An 18033-nucleotide genomic window follows, 5' to 3' on the forward strand; every position below is an offset into this window, starting at 1 on the left:
TGCAGAAATATCACATACAAATGCAACCTCTTCTTGGCGACATCTGCATAACACTCCAATGAGACTGTGAGATCTGGTCCATGTAATAAGTGACTATTTAGTGACTGTTTCTTGTGGCTAGCACTGCAGTCAAATACTACTCTTAACTTGCCTGGTTTCTTTGGATGATACACCCTATGATGAGGTATGTACCAGACAAACCCATCTGCTCTTGCTGACTCCTTGGCTGGAACCGCTTCTGCTTACCCATGGGTTATCATGTCTTGCACAGACTTCACATAATCTTGATAATATTTCTTGTCATTTTTGAGCTTTTTTTTCAGTCTATGTAGTCTCTAAACAGCTACGTCTTTGTTGTTTTCAGACTTGACATTTTCATTCTTGAGAGGAAGTGGCATCTCATAATGTTCTTCTTCTGGCTTGTATACTCCCTCTTTCATTTTTGTTATGAAAAGTTTGTCCTCATATGAGATGGGAACGTCATCTGTCTGTCTGTCATTAAAGTCCATCTCAAACATTTTCTTGATTTGCTGTGGGTTAACAGCCTCGTTTACTTGAGTTGGAACAACTAGGAAGCTAACTTTCCCTGCATTATTGATGACGACTTCTAGGGCCATAGTTCTGTGTACCTGTACAATGCCATCTTCTGTGTTTCTGTCGCCACAAAACTTTCCTTTATGCCCCATCCTAACTCTGTCCTTCTAGGAAAGGGATCGTTTTCATTTCCTGGGATCATTTCCTTTGGCTTCAGTGTTGTAGTACAGCTAAGACCTATGCTGAGACCAGTTTTTACATTAGAGTCATGTGGCATCAGTTTGTCTGCTATTCCTTTCAAATGTAGCCAGTTGGTTGCAGTCTCTGGCCTTGGTATCTAATCTCGTCTGGCATGCATTTGTTCTCAAGAGTATGTACAGGGAAGGAACACTTCTTTCTGTTCATAAACTCTCTTTACCACAAGCCCTTGTACTTTGGTACAAAAAACAGTATCTTCTTCCATCACCGTAGCTAACTGAAGATGTACTTGTGGTCCTGTTGCTGTAACTTTGTCTAGAGTGGTCCCTTTAATAAAGCAAACGTCAGACTGATCATCTAATAAAGCATAAACCAAGACTTTGTTTGACGCATCACTGCTTCGTTACAGCCACACTGGAACAATCATGCTGTGTGTATCTCCTACGAACGACCTGTTGATTTTAATTCTATTTGAGACAGCATTCTCCTCAGTTGTCTTGGACTGTTGTGATTTCTCAGTTTCCTTCTCTTTGATTCTTTCAAGTATGGCTTCATGAAGAGATGTTGGATGACGTCTCTTACATACTGTACATACTTTCCTTCTTTTGCTGTTTTTCATGATATGTCCATACTTTAGACAACCCCTGCAGATATATGACTTCTGTACATATTCTACCATTTCCTTATTGCTAAGCCCATTGAACCTTTTACATGTGTCCAGTTCAGGTTCTTCTTTGTAGTAGATACAATGCGGCCCTTTGATGTTTCGATTATTATCATCCTTGCCCTTTTGAGTCCTTTGTTTCTTGTAACCCTTGTCCCTTTGATCCTTTTGAGCCTCTGTTTCTTTCACTCCAGTTGTGTTGGCTACAAGACTTTTTACCCCAAATATGTTTGTTTCTGCTTTACCTTCCTTCTTTCCCTTTGAAACAGCTGTGTTATGCTTTTGACTCATTGCCATTACTGCACTATAGGATGAGATTGGATGACAAGCTTTCTTTGCCTCATCTGCTATGAATTGACGAAAGGCATAAAATGGAGGGTATTCTGCGCGTGTGGAGAACCAACTGTGGACTACTGAATTCCATCTATCAATTAAAGGTGGGGGTAACTTCTGTAAGATTTTGCTATTTTCTTGATGATCATTTAAAACATTAAGGAAATTTGTTGAGTTCATTATTGTCAAACAGTTCTGCAAGAAGTCAGATAATTTCTGTAGTGCTTGACCATCATTATTTGAGATCTTTGGCCACTCACTCAATTTTCTTCTATAAGCATTTGCCACTATGAACTCATTACCAAATCTATCTTTCAGTATACTTTTAGCCTTACTGAGAGCTTCTTTATTATGGATACACAGAAGTCCTCTAATAGCTTCTTTGGCTTCCCCATCAGTGTACCTTCCTAGGTAGAAAAGTTTCTCTGCCGGATTAGTGACACTCGACTCTATGAATATTTCAAAATTCTTTATCCAGGATGGAAATTCTAATAAATCTCCTTTGAAAATCACTGGCTCTGGACGAAGTAATTCACTTGTGTTTTTGGATGACAAAATATCTACCACACTTTTTAATATATTCACGACCACTGACTGACTTGGTGTATCATGCTTACCTGATGCCTGTGACTGGTTTAATTCTGATTCTGGTTCAGAACTCTTAGCATGTGGGTTAAGCTTTGGACTCACCTGCAAGAAAGTCTGATTTAGTTTGGACATTTCTGTCTAATTCACCCATGGCAGAAACAGATGAATCTTTGACAGTCACTTTCGATTCTGATATGCTAGGTTTGATTTTCTCACCTTCTCTCAGTCCTTGTGATTCAAAGAATTTTTGAAGATGCTGTTCTTTGCTATCTAGTTCATCATCACCCTCAGGCAAATCTAAAGGAACTCCATTGAATTTACATTTAGCTCAGCTTGAGTAGCGGCCAGATCTTTATTCAAAACTAATCGTTTATACTCATGTTCCTTTTCTTGCTTGAGCTTCTGATACTCTATTTACCTTTCTTGCAAGAATTTTTGATGTTCTGTTTCCATTTCTTGAAACTGCTGCTAAACTTTCAGCCTAGCTAATTTAGCGTTTAACTGTTCTCTCCTTGAGGTGCTTGAATAAGATCTACTAGTGCAGTGAGAGTGCCTTGAAGCTTTACTACATTGTGACCTAACAGACTGTGAGTACTTGGAAGCTATACTACTTTTTGACCTAGCTGACTGTGAGCCCTTGGAAGCTGTACTTACTGATTGTGTGTTCTGCATCAATTCATTCATATTTGTTGTCAATTCTCCTTATACAGGTGGTGTGCACTTTCTTTTCTTCCATTAACTCCTGTGACAATTTTACTTGTAAGCTTGGATCTGCTTCCATTAGCTTATGAAATGCATTTATTACTTCTTTAAACTGCACCTCTCCTGCATTTGTGTGATCGTTAAGCTGATCCAAACTTACATCATTCATACCTGACAATATTTCATTTACCACTTTTGTCCATGCTTGCCTTGATGATGCTAACCTCTTTGAACACTGTGTTATTTGGTACGGTACTCATACCCTTTCTGTGTTATAGACCTTTGTCAGGTACTTTTTGTTGGAACTTCGTAGCCGCCATTTATATATATGTAACTCTTTAGTCTTGTAATAGGTAAGTCTTGGGTTTTGGTTAAAGTTATTTTGGTAATTGAATAGCTGGAGGAGTTGATCTTGATTTATTATCTTCAAATAAAGTCTAAGTTGAGCAGCGTATGTATTACACAGGGGCTTAATTTACCAACTAAGTCTAGTCGGACTCCTCCTCTTATTTGATCTTTCCACTACCTGCCGGTTGTGTGGCTAGCCCCTTTCTGAGCTCTGGTTCCTACATTCTCGTTTACCAGGGGTCGTGTCACGTGGGCTATACTGTTGTTGAAGCTTCTAGAACACTGTAGGTCTGTTTACATGTACTGTTTCGGATGCACGTCCAGCATTCCTTCACATAAGAGTTGCAAGCCCGTTTCCCTTCACTCGATTTTCGCTGACACTTTCTAGCTCATCCCCTGGCTTGGTGCTTCTATCTGTCTATCTATCTATATCTATCTATCTATCTGTCTATGAGTTGTATTATTATAATATGGAGCCCTGACACTCGTCACTTCCTCATTTGCCTCAGTAGACTGGAGTCATTTACGGCCTCCTCATTTGCCTCAGTTAACTGGGGCAGGTCACTCACCTCTTGTTCGGTAGAACTCATTTTGCTACTATTATTATACTGTACCCAATATGAACTCAAGACTAACATTAAATGTATGCTTATCTGTAGTCGAAAGTTCTCTCTGGCTGTAGGTGAAGGTTGGAAAAAGAAGAGTTTTCAGTGGTGTGCACAGACTAGTCCTGTAGTGTCAGCAATTGCACGTAGAAGTTCTAAAAGTCACTGTCAGGCAACCAGGAGTGTTTTATTCTGCATCTGAGATTGGCATAATCATCAGGGAAATCTTTGGCACTTATCTGCTGCTTTAGCCTATTGCAGGAATTCTTGAGGTCCCCTCATTCTTTGTTCATACTGCATGCCTTCATGTGTTGCTAGCTTGCAATTTTTATGGACCGCGTTGTACAATGAGGGCGAGTTGTTCTGTCTCAGAGGGCCAAGGCAGAATGGGGCTTTACAGGGAAATTACCAGGATTCTTTCTTGACATTTTATTTCTTCTGTTACATCTTGAAATTCTGTTCAATCCCAGTCATTCCCGTAAAACTGAAAAGTAATAATTTCTTTGTCTAAGAAGCAAACTCAAATATTAACCTCTTATTTTTGCATAATATCGGTAATCAAACATGTTAGGTCTTCTTTAGTTATGTCTTAGCATTATGATACATCATTCACATATTGTACTACAAGCATACATGTAACAGAATTTTATAGATATATTGAAATATGATACTGTACCTCGGTCACCTCTCAGCTTGGCCCCTAAGTCCCTGGTAGTGACGAGGTGGCCGTTCGCATAGGGCAAATCAGCACATATCTGGATTTGTTTACAAACTGCGAACGATTGAAGTGACACCTTTTGCACAGTGTTACTAAACTACAAATGAAGATACAGTTCTTAACATCAATATATTGAGTATACATATCATAGCATGCCCATAATGAATATGACATTTATAAATGTTGCTCTTCACATCAATAACAAGACTTTCTTCCCTCCCCTCATTCAGAGTGCATTTCACATAGATTCTCATCATGCTCCACAACCGCCACTTCCGGTGACGCACTTGCACGGAGAAGACACCTACTTCTTACGCCACGATTTCCTTAAGAAGAAAAAGGCAGAATAAATATACTCGTACCTCTGAAATTATCCTTTTCTTCTCAGTACTCGCCTCACAAATGCATGAACCCTGTCATGGCCGGAACAACTTTAGCATTGTATTCCAGCTAACCGCAGACGATTATATAATGCTGACAATAAGCATAGGAGTCTGAGAAAGTTAATACTTCGTACCTCACGATTTCTTGTAAGATAAAAGAAAAAAATAATGGAAGAATAACCAAAGATGGTGGATAACTGGTATTGTGATGTACTGTTGAACTGGAGCAAAATAATTAACTCTCTCTCTCTCTCTCTCTCTCTCTTTCCAGTGGAAGATTCGTGATCCCATATTTCATCGAAAAACGCGACACACACACACACACACACACACACACACACACACACACACACACACACACACACACACACACACACACTTATAATTCCATAACATTCCACTGAGCAACACGACAAGAGGCTGCCCAGTGGCCACGCCACACAATCCAGTCACACACCTTTACACCGAGTAGTCACTGAGTCTCCTTGGATTAGACAATAATGTCTCAGATTTCACACACACACACACACACACACACACACACACACACACACACACACACACACACACACACACACACACACACACACACACACTTTCGACCCAGCCCAAGTTAGATCAGATAAAAAGCAATGCCATGTCGTAAATTTGAAGGGTGAGTCGCGGGTTTGATTGTCCACACGTCGCCTTGATACTGGTCGCTGGGTGTGTGTGCGTGGGGGTAGGTTGGTTGGGGGGGGGGCAATATGAGATCTTGTGTCACGCTTACATCACGTCATCATCATCATCATCATCAACATTATCACTGTCACATTAGTATCACCACCATTTCGCAGTTATTCTCATCGTCGTCATCGTCACCATATTTTCCGCTGAAGAAAATTTGGGTGGGACTCAATGAAGGTTTATTATAGCAAGTTCACTAAGACGATGTTTTTAAGGTTTCATTTTTGTCACCATCAGACAACTGTATTTAAATAAGGATACACCTCTTGTAAAGGAGTAAAAACTGTCTCTGTTTTTCCCTTCAGTGAGAGGACTCTCTCTCTCTCTCTCTCTCTCTCTCTCTCTCTCTCTCTCTCTCTCTCTCTCTCTCTCTCTCTCTCTCTCTCTCTCACGATTTCCTTATTCCCCCAACGGCTTCTCTCTGGATTCGCCTTCCCAAATTACTTTCCCCCGCATTAGTTCAAGTCTGTTTCAGATTTTCTATGACTGGAGGACATCTGCGTATGTTTTTTTTTTTTTTTGTCTATATTTAATTTATTTCTCTTTCCTCTGTTCATCATCCGTTCAAAAATATAATGTTGAACCTTCTGGAGAATAGATTAACATTCGTAACATGCAATGATCTTCATTTTATTCGTACTACAATAATTACTTTTCTGTTTTATTCAAGATACCTTAAACGATTATTTTATTTTATTATTCTATTCTGTTAATGATCTTTGCAGCTTAGGAAGAACGGGTATGGGTTAAACTAATATCCTCTTCTAAATCTTTTACCTGTAACTTAATTAGCTCTCAGGTAATTCCCAAAATGTTATCAGACTACCTTTGAAAAGATTTTTTTTCAATAAGCTGAAGTTCTTTTCTATTAACTGGCTTTTTTCAACAGTTAGATTACCAACATTCCACCAGACACTGCCATGTCTCAACAAGAGAGAGACAGACAGACAGACAGACAGAGACAAGAGAGAAATTTTCCCGTTCTAGGTCATCTTAACAAGCAAATCCTAGTTCATATACTCAACTGAACTTTGACTGTAGGGTTAAGAGGTCACCAGGACTGTGACCGAAGTTCTTATCAGTAGGTTGATTTGATTAGAAGGTGAGTTGGCAGGTCACAATATGCAATATACGTGATGTGTTGTCTGATTCAGTAGCTGTTGAAAAACTTGAAGACCTCGTTATATTTCAGGAGAAAGTTCCAAGATTAGTAGCTTTCTCAGGCAGCCAGTACTGTAATACAGAGATAATGGGTTAATGAGCTTCACGGGTACCAGCGGCACATCGTCAATATTTATTTATATTTACTACGGACTTGTATTGCAAGATGTGGCATGGAAAGGAAACATAAAACGAGTATTTTGGTTTACTGAATTATATTGTATAACTGCTGTATAAATCTCCCAATTAATAAAGCCGAAGAAGAGATCAGTATAAAATAGCTGGCTTTGTCTCTTGAAGTAATGCAACAAAAGAGAGAGAGAGAGAGAGAGAGAGAGAGAGAGAGACTTCGTATGAGTACGAATGAGGCTTGGGTGGAGTAACACATATGATCTTGACCTAGGCACTAATATCAGGAAAAACTGGAAGCGACGTATGTGCATAAAACCCGCGAACAAGACCCAAAAGAGGTTAGTGTCCGCCCAGACTTCGTGGGGTTCGTACGCTCTGTCACTCCCACCCCCCCTTGTCGAGATGAGTGTGGTGAACGCCGCTGTGGTGGTGATGGTGATGATGATGGTGGTGATGGGGGCCAGAGCACAGATGACGTTACAACATCATCATCACGGCCAGCAAGTGTTCTATCCTAAGCCTTGTACGGAGAACAGGCTGCATAAGGTGAGATAGGTATGGTATTTAACATGAGAGAGAGAGAGAGAGAGAGTTGCGCTTTAAACAACCTCACTCACACACACACACACACACACACACACACATTCATCCATTTATTTTCCCCTCTTGTACGTAAGTCTCACCCTCTTACATTGACGCAATTACCAAGTTCATTTTTATTTCCTACCGAGGCCAACTGGGGAGGAAAAAAAAAATATTGGAACACTGATAACGCCTTCAGTTCGGTGACTTCTTGTTTGGTTCCAGTCTTGCTCTTTCCTGACGATTTTATTCAGCTTTTGGAACTGTTAGGGGGTTGATATGGCCTTCAGAAACCCCCACAGTACCGGCAAGTTTTCCAGACTGAATATAATCGTCTGGAAGTAGCAAGAAGAGACTAAAGAATATACGCCACGGGATGCAAAAGTTAAGGATCTCAGAGAACATGTTTTTTTCTTTACATATCTATCTGCCACCTGATTCTTTTGTTTAGCCTTCATTTTAGAGGAGTGATGGAGGCTGTTCTTATCCCTTTCACTCCGACAGAAGCTCCCAAGGTAAAAATAAAAATAAAATAGTGTTGAGGTAACGCGAAATAAATATAAATGACGTCCTCGGAGGGAAAGGCTCAGTGTTGGGAGCCCTGCACACTAATGTTATAAGAATACTTCGAATTTCAGGAAAGGAGTGAAAAGAAAGGAGAGGATGAGAAGAGAATGAGAGAATGATTGCATGAAAAGGAGAGTAGAACGAAGTCATGAATAAAACAGAATAAAGGGGGAAAATCATGGGAAGAGGAGAAAATAGAGGCTGGATGAGAGTAAGGTCGAGGAAGAGATGAATTTGAGAGAGAGGATAAAATGGAAGGAGGGAGAAGAGAATATGATGGAAAGTATGCGTGAGGAAAAAGAGCAGAGTGACGAACTATGAAGAACAGAAAAACCAGGCAATATGAGGCGTGGGGAAGAGAGAGAGAAAGGGAGAATAAATGAGAGGAAATCCGAAATGGGATGAAAATAAGATTGAAGAATACACGAGAGGTGAAGAGGGAAGAGGCGTGGGAAAAGCATGAAAGAGGAGAATAAGGAGAGGGAGACTGAGAAAGAGAGAGAAGATAGAGAAGTATTCACTGGAGAGAAACTTGCAGCGACAGGAGGTAATATGAGCAATAAACTATGATAAGAGGACGTTGGCAGCTTTTTATTGTTTATTTATTTTTATTGTTTTTTTTTATCTGTCGTCACCCTTGGCGTCCTGGAGTAGTGGTTGGCAGTTGATATGAGAATGGAAGATAGTAAGAATGAGTGGGAGTGAGAAAGTGGGTGAAAATTCGTGAGCTTGTGTGAGAGGGAGTAGATGCGAGGTAGTGAGAGTAAGAGAGAGTGAGTAGAGAGAGTGAGTAGAGAGAGTTAGTGCGTGTGAGTAGATGAGAGTTAGTGAGAAAGTGTGAGGGTGAGAGAGTAGGTGAGAGTTAGTGAGGGTGTGAGGGTATGCGAGAGTGGGAGTGTGATACTATGAGTGGATGTGTGAAATAGTTTGTCATTTGACTTTAGTTAGTCATTTATATTTAGCCTGTGTATAAAACCGAATCAAACTGTTTATAACTGCTCTTCCCAAAATGTAACTTAGCATCAAGAGTTATCAATCTGTTTGCCATTTACGTTTCAGCTCTACTTCAACCAGAGCGGCTACGTGCAGTACACCCATTACGTAGCCAAGATACCCTCACTCTCAGCCTTCACAATGCATTTCTGGTTCATCCTACGCACAACCCACCGCACCGCCACATTCTTCAACTATGGATGTGAGTCATATGGTGGAGGATAATACACCATTCTTCTCTGTAAACTTTTATGTGACTTTACAGTGAGTTGATCAGAACTGTACTGTTTATTCCAAATTATGTCCGACCAGAGCAAGAGAAATCAATTAAAAGAGAACACAAGAAGAATGGGGAGAGGAGAGGAGAGGAGAAGAAAGGAGACGAGACGAGACAAAGTATGAGGGGATAAGAGTGAGAGTTAATATAAGTGAGGGTTGGGAGGGAGAAGAAAGGATAAGGGAAAGGAGAGTGAGGGAAAATCTGAGATGGGTTGTCAAAGGTAAGGGTATGAGAAATGAAAATGTGAGATTGAGGATAATGAGAGAGGTGGAAGTGAGAAATAAAACAGGGAATGTAGGAAGTAAGGAAAAGAAACGATAGACTGAAGGTGAAGAGAAGATGAAACTTACTTTCTCAACAGTGAATGTGAGGAGTGAGGAAGGGAGTGGGAATTGAAAAAAGTGAAAGTGGAAGCGAGAAAAGGAAAAGGTGAATGGGAGACGCGGGACAAAAAATGGAAACAAACGGATGTCCTCTACCATAACCTTTTAAGGTGTATAAGGTTCTCTCAGGTGACGAAAATCGTCCGGCGGTACCCACAGTAAAATCTTAACACGTATTCAAACTGTTGTGTTTTGTTGCTGCATTTCGATGGCGTGTTTTGTGGTTTATTCATGATGTCTCCAGACGATTTAACTCAGCGAAGGTCTAATAACTACTCGTGATGGCATTAAGGAAGACTGTACTAATTCTTCCATTCCGAACAGTCTGTGCTGAGTCGAATAATATCGTCAGGGGATAACCAGAATTAAATGCAGAAGATGTGTCTAGGTTGAAGGGATTAGATGTTAGTGCCAGTGCAACAAAGAGGAGTTAGGGGTTGGGGGAGGGAAGGAAGGAAATGAAAAAGGAGGCAGTAAAGTGAGGGAATGAGCGTGTAGGAGGATGAGGGAGTGAGTAAAAAGAGTAATACCCTGATAACGGGGAGGGGAAACGAGGTTATGAAGGAAAAGTTATGGGGTGCAGGGAGGTAACGATAGAATGAGATAAGGAGGGGAGAGCCAGTGAAAGAGGGAAGCAGGAAGAAAAAGCGTTTAAGAAGATGAGAACTGACTGGAAAATGGAGGAAATTAGAATGGTAAAGGAGAAGGGTTTAGGTAAGAAGCTTGAGATAGCGACGTGAATGGAAGGGAACTGAATAAAAGGACGAATGAGGAGAGGATGGTATAAGTGAATGAAGACCTGCCAAAAAAAAATTAATAAATAAATGAATTAAAGGAATTATGTGTATCAGGAGAGTCATTAAAGGAAACAGTGTTATAATGATGAAAGGGAACTAAGATGCAGGTGAGGGAGGGAGAGAAGCGTGGGCAAGGGGAGAGGAGAAAGGAGGAGAAGGAAGATACAAAGGAAAGGCTCAGGATACAAAGGACAGTCGATAAGCAGAGTGATATTTCGAGAGAAAGAAAGGAACAAGATGAGATAACAGAATTATTATGCACAAGAGAGAAGAGAGGAGGGGAAAACTGAGGAAAGGGAAGGGGACGAATGAAGGGGGATGAGAAGATGGCGAAAATGAGTGGAAGGGAAGAGGAGGAGGAGAGAACGTGAAGGGAATGAACGTTAATCCTCTTACGGTCTCGCCAGCTCCGCCATTCCGTTCTGACACCAGACGATGTTATTCAGCTAAGAGTGAGCCATAGGAGCCTGAGAGGTAGCCTAATACTGTCACCATTAACTCATGATGGGGACATGCCTAACATTCTGTTCCAGCTGACACCAGACAATTTTATTCAACTGTGAGTGAGTTATAGGAGCCTGAGAGATAAGGAAGGGTTTAGGAAAGGGAAGATAAGAGGACAGAGTGGAAACACGTGAGAATGAGGAGAAAAAGATCTCGGAGGAAACGTGAGAAAAACTAAACCAAAGAGAAGATGGGTAAAGGGGTTGTGACGGAGGGAGAAGAGAGGACGGTGAGCAAAGGAACAGAGAGGGAGAGAGGACGAGGAATGGAGAAAGCGAGAATGAGGACAAGAAGAGAAAGGAAAGGGAAGGAGGGGGAAAGAGGATGAGAGTAGGAGAAAAAGGGGGGGGGAGGAAAAAACATAGAAGAGAAGAAAGGAACGATTGAAGAGAAAAGGTTGGAACTGAATGAATGAATGGGAAATGAGAGTGTAGACAAACGAAGATTAGGAAAAGAGAAAGACAGTAGGCGTAGAGAGAGGAAAAAGAGAAAGTGGAAGTAGACAGAGGAAAGAGGGAAAAAAAGAGGATGAGTAAGTGTTAAGAGTACAGTGGAGAGAGAGAGAAAGACGGAAGTGAGTCAAAGATCAAGAGCTTAATACTTCAATACTTTTCCACAGCATTGTCTCTTTCTCATCAGTATCACACCCACCTGTTCAATACCTCTATCTCTTCAGTGTGTCCATCTGTTCTTTGCCACGACGTGTTCAGTGTTTACACTTGTTCCTTATTTCCACCTGCTCTGTATCTCCATCTGGTCTGTCCCTTGATATGTTCTGTGCCTCCACCTTTTCTGTGCCTCCCTCCACCTGTTCTGTGTCTCCCTCCACCTGTTCTGTGCTTCCCTTCACTTGTTCTGTGCCTCCCTCCACCTGTTCTGTTCCTCTCTCCACCTGTTTTGTGCATCCCTTCACCTGTTCTGTACCTCCCTCCACTTGTTCTGTGCCTCCCTCCACCTGTTCTGTACCTCCCTCCACCTGTTCTCTGCCTCCCTCCACCTGTTCTCTGCCTCCCTCCATTTGTTCTCTGCCTCCCTCCACCTGTTCTCTGCCTCCCTCCATTTGTTCTATGCCTCCCTCCCCCGTTCTGTGATTTTGCCCATATTCTTCCTCCATTTTGCCTCTACCAAAGAGTTTTATGCACCTCTTCCTGCACCTTTGCTTCACCTACTGTACCTCATCCTCTTCCTCCTTTTCTGCCTTGACCCCTTCTCCACCCTTTTTTCCTCTTTCTTCATTGCTTCTTCCTCCTCCATATTAGTGCTTCTCTACCAGACTTCTTCCTTCTCTTCTATTTTCCTTCTCATTCGCTTCTCCCTCTACATCTGCCACCTCCATCTGTCCCCTTCTTCCATTTCATTCCTTCTCATTTTCTTCCTGTTTCTTTCTCTTCCTCCTCCGTCTCCACCTTTCCCCAGCCACCGTCCGTTCTCCGTCACTTCTTCCCCTTCCACTTCCTCTTCCCCTTCCACCTCCTCTTCCCGCACCCGCTCGTCGTGTTGTTATGATACCCGAAAGTGTGCCAAGCAGATCAGGGAAAATCCACTTCCCTTTTGCGTTACTGACACAGATTACGTTTTTCTATTTTATTGTGTGTGTGTGTGTGTGTGTGTGTGTGTGTGTGTGTGTGTGTGTGTGTGTGCGTGCGTGCGTTCGTGCGTGTGCGTGCTTGCGAATCTGCTTCATATAAATCACATTTTTTTAAATCGCATTGTTACAAACTCAGCTCATACTTTCATCATTAACAATAGTTTCCGTACTACGACAAATCAGCCTCACTATTGTTATAATAATGGTTTGATCTCCAGCTGATAAACGACACTCATTCTGTTTTTTTGTTACCCACAATGTTTCAGCTTATTTTTCTCTCACTACACGCTGAGGCACTAAATTTTTGGTCTCTTTCTTTCATGAAATCGTCTTTATCTATGTTTGCACCAGTCAGCTTCATTACCTGTCTCCGCCCCGGAGGGGGTCGGAGACGGGTATCGTTTTCACTAGGTTTTCTGTTTGTTTGTTTGTCTGTCTGTCTGTCTGATAACAACTTTACGCGAGACCTACTGGTGCGATTTTGACTAAAATTACAAGATTGATGGGCTATGATCTTTTTATCACCTAATTAAATTTTGGACCAAGGCCCAGGCTGTAGGCCCCCCCCCCAATATATATATAGATATATATATATATATATATATATATATATATATATATATATATATATATATATATATATATATATATATATATTTATATTTTCGCCACACGTCCTTTCCAAATTCGTCATATCGACATGAAACCAAAACCTAAAGGTGCATCTTTCAAATATGCATCCTATAACATGCCCCATGACATCAGGGGGGTCACCCCCCAGTTAGCGGTGGGGGGTTCAGTGTCAGGTGGGTCGGGCCTAAAATTTCAGATGGGCGTAAAATCGTCAGTTTTCACCCGATTTACCCCAAATTTTATGTGAGACATCTTTGGCTAGATTTCCTGTTGTGTTGTGTTGTAACTGCGGGGGACGGGTTTGCTGTGCCTTGGCACCGCTTCTTGTTTTTCTTTGTTATCATCTGCCTTTAGCATGGCGAGGCGATATAATTTTTGTCAGTGTGTGTGTGTGTGTGTGTGTGTGTGTGTGTGTGTGTGTGTGTGTGTGTGTGTGTGTGTGTGTGTGTGTGTTTTGCCAAAATATGCCGAAAAGTTGTGGACGAATTTTCACCAAACCTTCATCAAAGAACAGCTATGTGGATGAGCAGGAGCCAATTACTTTTGCTGAGAATTTGATCAAAGACGACTGACTGCCAGCTGCCATATATTTTTTAATATGGATTGGCTTTTAGTGAAACATGGTGACTAAACTCCGTAGAGTTTTACGAATTCTTATCAGCTGTCTTTTGCAGGTCGAGGTGATACAGTTTTTGTCGATGTGTGTATGTGTGCTTGTATCTGTTGTCAAAATATCTCGTCTTCACATCTGGGTTGAAGGTAGCTTTTATCTTAGCCAACATGTTTTGGCGGGCAATTAGCATTCGGTCCCCGAATGTTCTTGTTTCATTTTTAATATAGAGTGGCATTTTATGTTTGTGGTGACTGAAATACGTAGAGTTTTGTGAATTTTCTTCCCATTTGGTTTGTAGGTAGCTTGTACAGTCAACCAAAAAGGTATCGGCCCCCTTACGGCACGTATCATTCTGAAACATGGGCGAAGCAGTGTGATATATGGGGTATCCTGTGATTATAAGTGAAAATGTTGTTTTTGGTAGTTATTGGAACTTGAAATTAAAGAAAAATAATAATAATAATAATAATCACATACTGGGTGGTATATGTTTTGAGGCACCGAGCTTGTAGATTCTTGGTGTAAGTAGAAGTCGCTCATTTTCGCAACCATCGTACGCTAAGGGACCAATGCTTTTTTGGGAATATGTACAATCCCAACAACTTATTTTGGCGGGCGATTAGAATTCGGCCCCCGAAGGCTTTTGTTTCATTTTACATCCGTTTTGTTTCATTTATTCATCTATTATTTGGAGACCCTGGAGTCAGTTTAGCTTAATTTTCTTTTCCTGAAAAGAGACAGACAGACAAACGAGGATGTAAAGGAGCGTTGTGACATTGATGTGGATGTGGTTGAAAATGTTAGGAGAAATACTTTGAGATGGTTTGGCCATGTGGAGAGGATAGAATATGAGAGACCGACTAGAAGAGTATATGTGAGTGAGGTGGAGAGAGAGAAATATATGAGAGACGGGGATGTGAGTTGGAGGGAGGGCAGCCAAACGGTAGAGGACAGAGGGACGTGGAGGCATCTGTCTGTGGCCACTCGCTGCAGCTTACAGGATCAAGGCGTCTGGCCATTGAAAGACAAAGTGTTCTTCCTTCTCTCGACACCCAGTCATACCCAATCGGTTTCCTTATTCTTCGTATTTTTTTTTTTTTTTTGGTCCTAGCCCGTTCAGTAGCCAGACATCCCGTATTCTGAGTGGCAGTGGAAGCTTCTTAGCACTTTTTTCTCAGCGATTTACTTTCATATTACACTTAAACATCCTCTTGTGTTTTATTTATATCGTTTTTATTTCGCCCTAGTTTCCATTCATAGCATAACAGAGGATACTGAGGTGCAGTGTGCAGAATCAGTCACTAAGGAAACCATGTCACGAATTCTCATTTGTCATTTAGAATATGGTCTCATTCTCACTCCCACCAAGGGATTATAGTCAGCATAAGAGACCACAGGTAGTACAGTCGGTAGGCATAATTCTAAGCCTTTTACTTCTTCCACACCGTGGTACTGAACGAGGGGCTGCAGAAAAAAAAAAAATTGTTTTTGTGACGACTCTCTCTCTCTCTCTCTCTCTCTCTCTCTCTCTCTCTCTCTCTCTCTCTCTCTCTCTCTCTCTCTCTCTCTCTCTCTCTCTCTCTCAGCATCTCACTTATCACCTTGCCCTCTTGACCAGTGAACGAGGAGGTGCAAAATAACAACCTAACAGTGCAGCTGGAGAGGGGCAACCCCCAGCTCTGGAGACTCGAGATCAACGACCAGCTGGTGGTTCGCATCGCCTCCCCTTTTGTCAAGCCGGGCATTTGGCATCACGCCCTGCTCTCCTGGGATTCAGGAACAGGGGAGTGGTGTGTGTTCCTCAACGGTTATCTGATTGGCGCGGGCGTTAATCCAAAGGTGAGGAAAGTATACTTTCACCACAACTTTGAACTCTGCGCCTGTAAAACACCAGATTCTTGCTAATGTACAGATGTGGACAAATGTAAGAGACACTGCCTTAGTCTGGGCACACAAGCACTAGGTCATTTCTCTGACGAATCAGTGGTGGGGAGTGACGGAATAGTATCAGGTAGGTGTACGTGAGGAGAAGGTGCAACCACTTTTCTACCCTCTCACTGTAACTCATCAGCAAGAAATAACTAAGTTCTTGTGTGCCCGGGCCAAGACAGTGTCTGTGCCATTACATTTGTCCACAACTGTACTTGATTTACACACTTAGTCTGTCTGGAATGGATCATCTCACTCTGTTCTTATTCATACCAGAATCCTTCAGTCTTTCAGAATGATTGTCCAGACCTCTTGAGCTAGCTATAGATGAATTTGACTCTTCTTAGCATGTTCTCCTTAAAAGGGCCAGTTTATCGCAGGCACTGATGTCTTTGTTCCCTTCTTGGTGTTGGTCTGATCAAGTAAATAATCTGGGTTTTGCCTTTCAATCTTGCTTAATAACTCTCCGACAAGGAGAGTATGTTTTCACCCCTTTTTGTTTGTTTGTTAATTGTTTGTCTGTTAGCAGGATTACTTAAAAAGTAAATGAGATATTTGAGCCAAATTTGGTGGGTAGATAGCCCATGTCCCAGGGAACAATCGATTAACTTTTTGGACTGATGTTTGTTTGTGTGTTTGTCTGTTAGCAGGAATTTTCAAAAACCAAAAAGAGAGATTTGGACTAATTTGGTAGGTAGGTAGCCCATGTCCCTGGGAATAATCTACCAACTTCTGGGACACACCCGGATCGTATTACAGATTCTGAATCCGGAAAATACTTTTTGCAAAGCCCTAATCAGTGATGAGGAAACAACCCATCATGAAGAGTGGTTTGGAAATTACGTTGCTCATGTCGGAGAGATACGCTCCACTGAGTGCCCCTCTGGTTCAGAAAAGTAATTAGGTCACAATTATTGTTCCCCTCAGAGCTAGTGGTGGGTGGAAACTTAAGCTGACTGTGTATAACTTTGCGATTCATTATATTTGTCTGGTCAGGCATATTTCAGTTAATTGCTTATTAACCGAACTTCCACATATACTTACCACAAAATTAATCTATAACTTTATGTTAGCAAATCTTATACGATTGAAACGTATTTTGCGTGTTTCTATAAAACTCTTTCATTTTTCAGTTACCGTTTTAGGCTACTATTTTAACTGTTTGAATGTGTCATTGATTATTTTAAGAGGAAGTATACGAGTATTTGTCCATACCTCCTTCCATACTTTATGTTACTTCATCTCTTCCTTCTCCTCCTGGTTTTTCAATTTATATTTTGATACTCTTTGCTTTGTAAGAAATGCAGTTAGTTTTATTTCTACCTCACCTTAATCTAAAGGAGGATAAAATGATGATGATAATGATGATTGTTATGACTGTGGTCATGATGTTAATGATGATGATGATTGTTATGATTAATGATGGTGATGATTGTTATGACTGACGATGATGATGATGATGTTGAAGTATAATTTGGGCACATCTCCCTCGCGTCGCGGTATCTCATCCCTCCCTGTATACTTTCTTCCTCCGTCAAACATTATCTTTGTGTTCAGAGTCAAGGTCTGTACGTGCCTGGCGGTGGCGTGGCAGTGTCGGGTCAGCACCAGAACACACTGCATAACGGCGAGGACGTGGGGGAGGGCCTGGAGGGGTGGATGACTCTCTTCCAGTTCACGTACCGACCCCTCATCTACCCCACCTCCCCCAAAACCGCCTCTCTCGTGGCCTCTCTCATCGAACGGTGTACCAAGGATTTAGGTGGAGACATTCTGAGCTGGAGGATCACGCCCAGGAAGGGGTATGGAGGCATTATTGAGGTGCCTGGTAGTGAAAAGTGTGGCTACTTCTGAGGACCAATGCCTGTGCGTAGTACTGATGGAATAGTACTAATAATAATAATAGTTGTAATAATAATAATATGATGATGATGATGATAATGATGATGGAAGTAGTGGAAGGTTGTTGGGAATAAAAAGACACATCTGAGCGTCAAGTGAAGTATGTGGCAGTAATGGATAATTTATCTAACTCACTTCCCAGCTTTGAAATTTGCAAGATTGGTTACTCT

The 18033-nt window shown here is 41.5% G+C and overlaps 1 protein-coding gene across 1 annotated transcript; it reads left to right on the plus strand.

Annotated features, from left to right (window-relative positions):
• The first annotated feature begins 7494 nt into the window (after positions 1–7494).
• On the plus strand, positions 7495–17815 carry b6 (pentraxin-related protein b6). Its single transcript, XM_080266860.1, has 4 exons — positions 7495–7638; positions 9301–9436; positions 15651–15871; positions 17519–17815. Exons 1-4 carry the CDS (start codon positions 7495–7497, stop codon positions 17813–17815), a joined length of 798 nt encoding a protein of 265 aa, XP_080122986.1.
• The last annotated feature ends 218 nt before the right edge of the window (positions 17816–18033 follow it).

The sequence above is a fragment of the Coenobita brevimanus genome, chromosome 22 (genome assembly GCF_032717465.1).
Source record: "Coenobita brevimanus isolate Jiangsu-jjx chromosome 22, ASM3271746v2, whole genome shotgun sequence".
Lineage (NCBI taxonomy): Eukaryota > Metazoa > Arthropoda > Malacostraca > Decapoda > Coenobitidae > Coenobita > Coenobita brevimanus.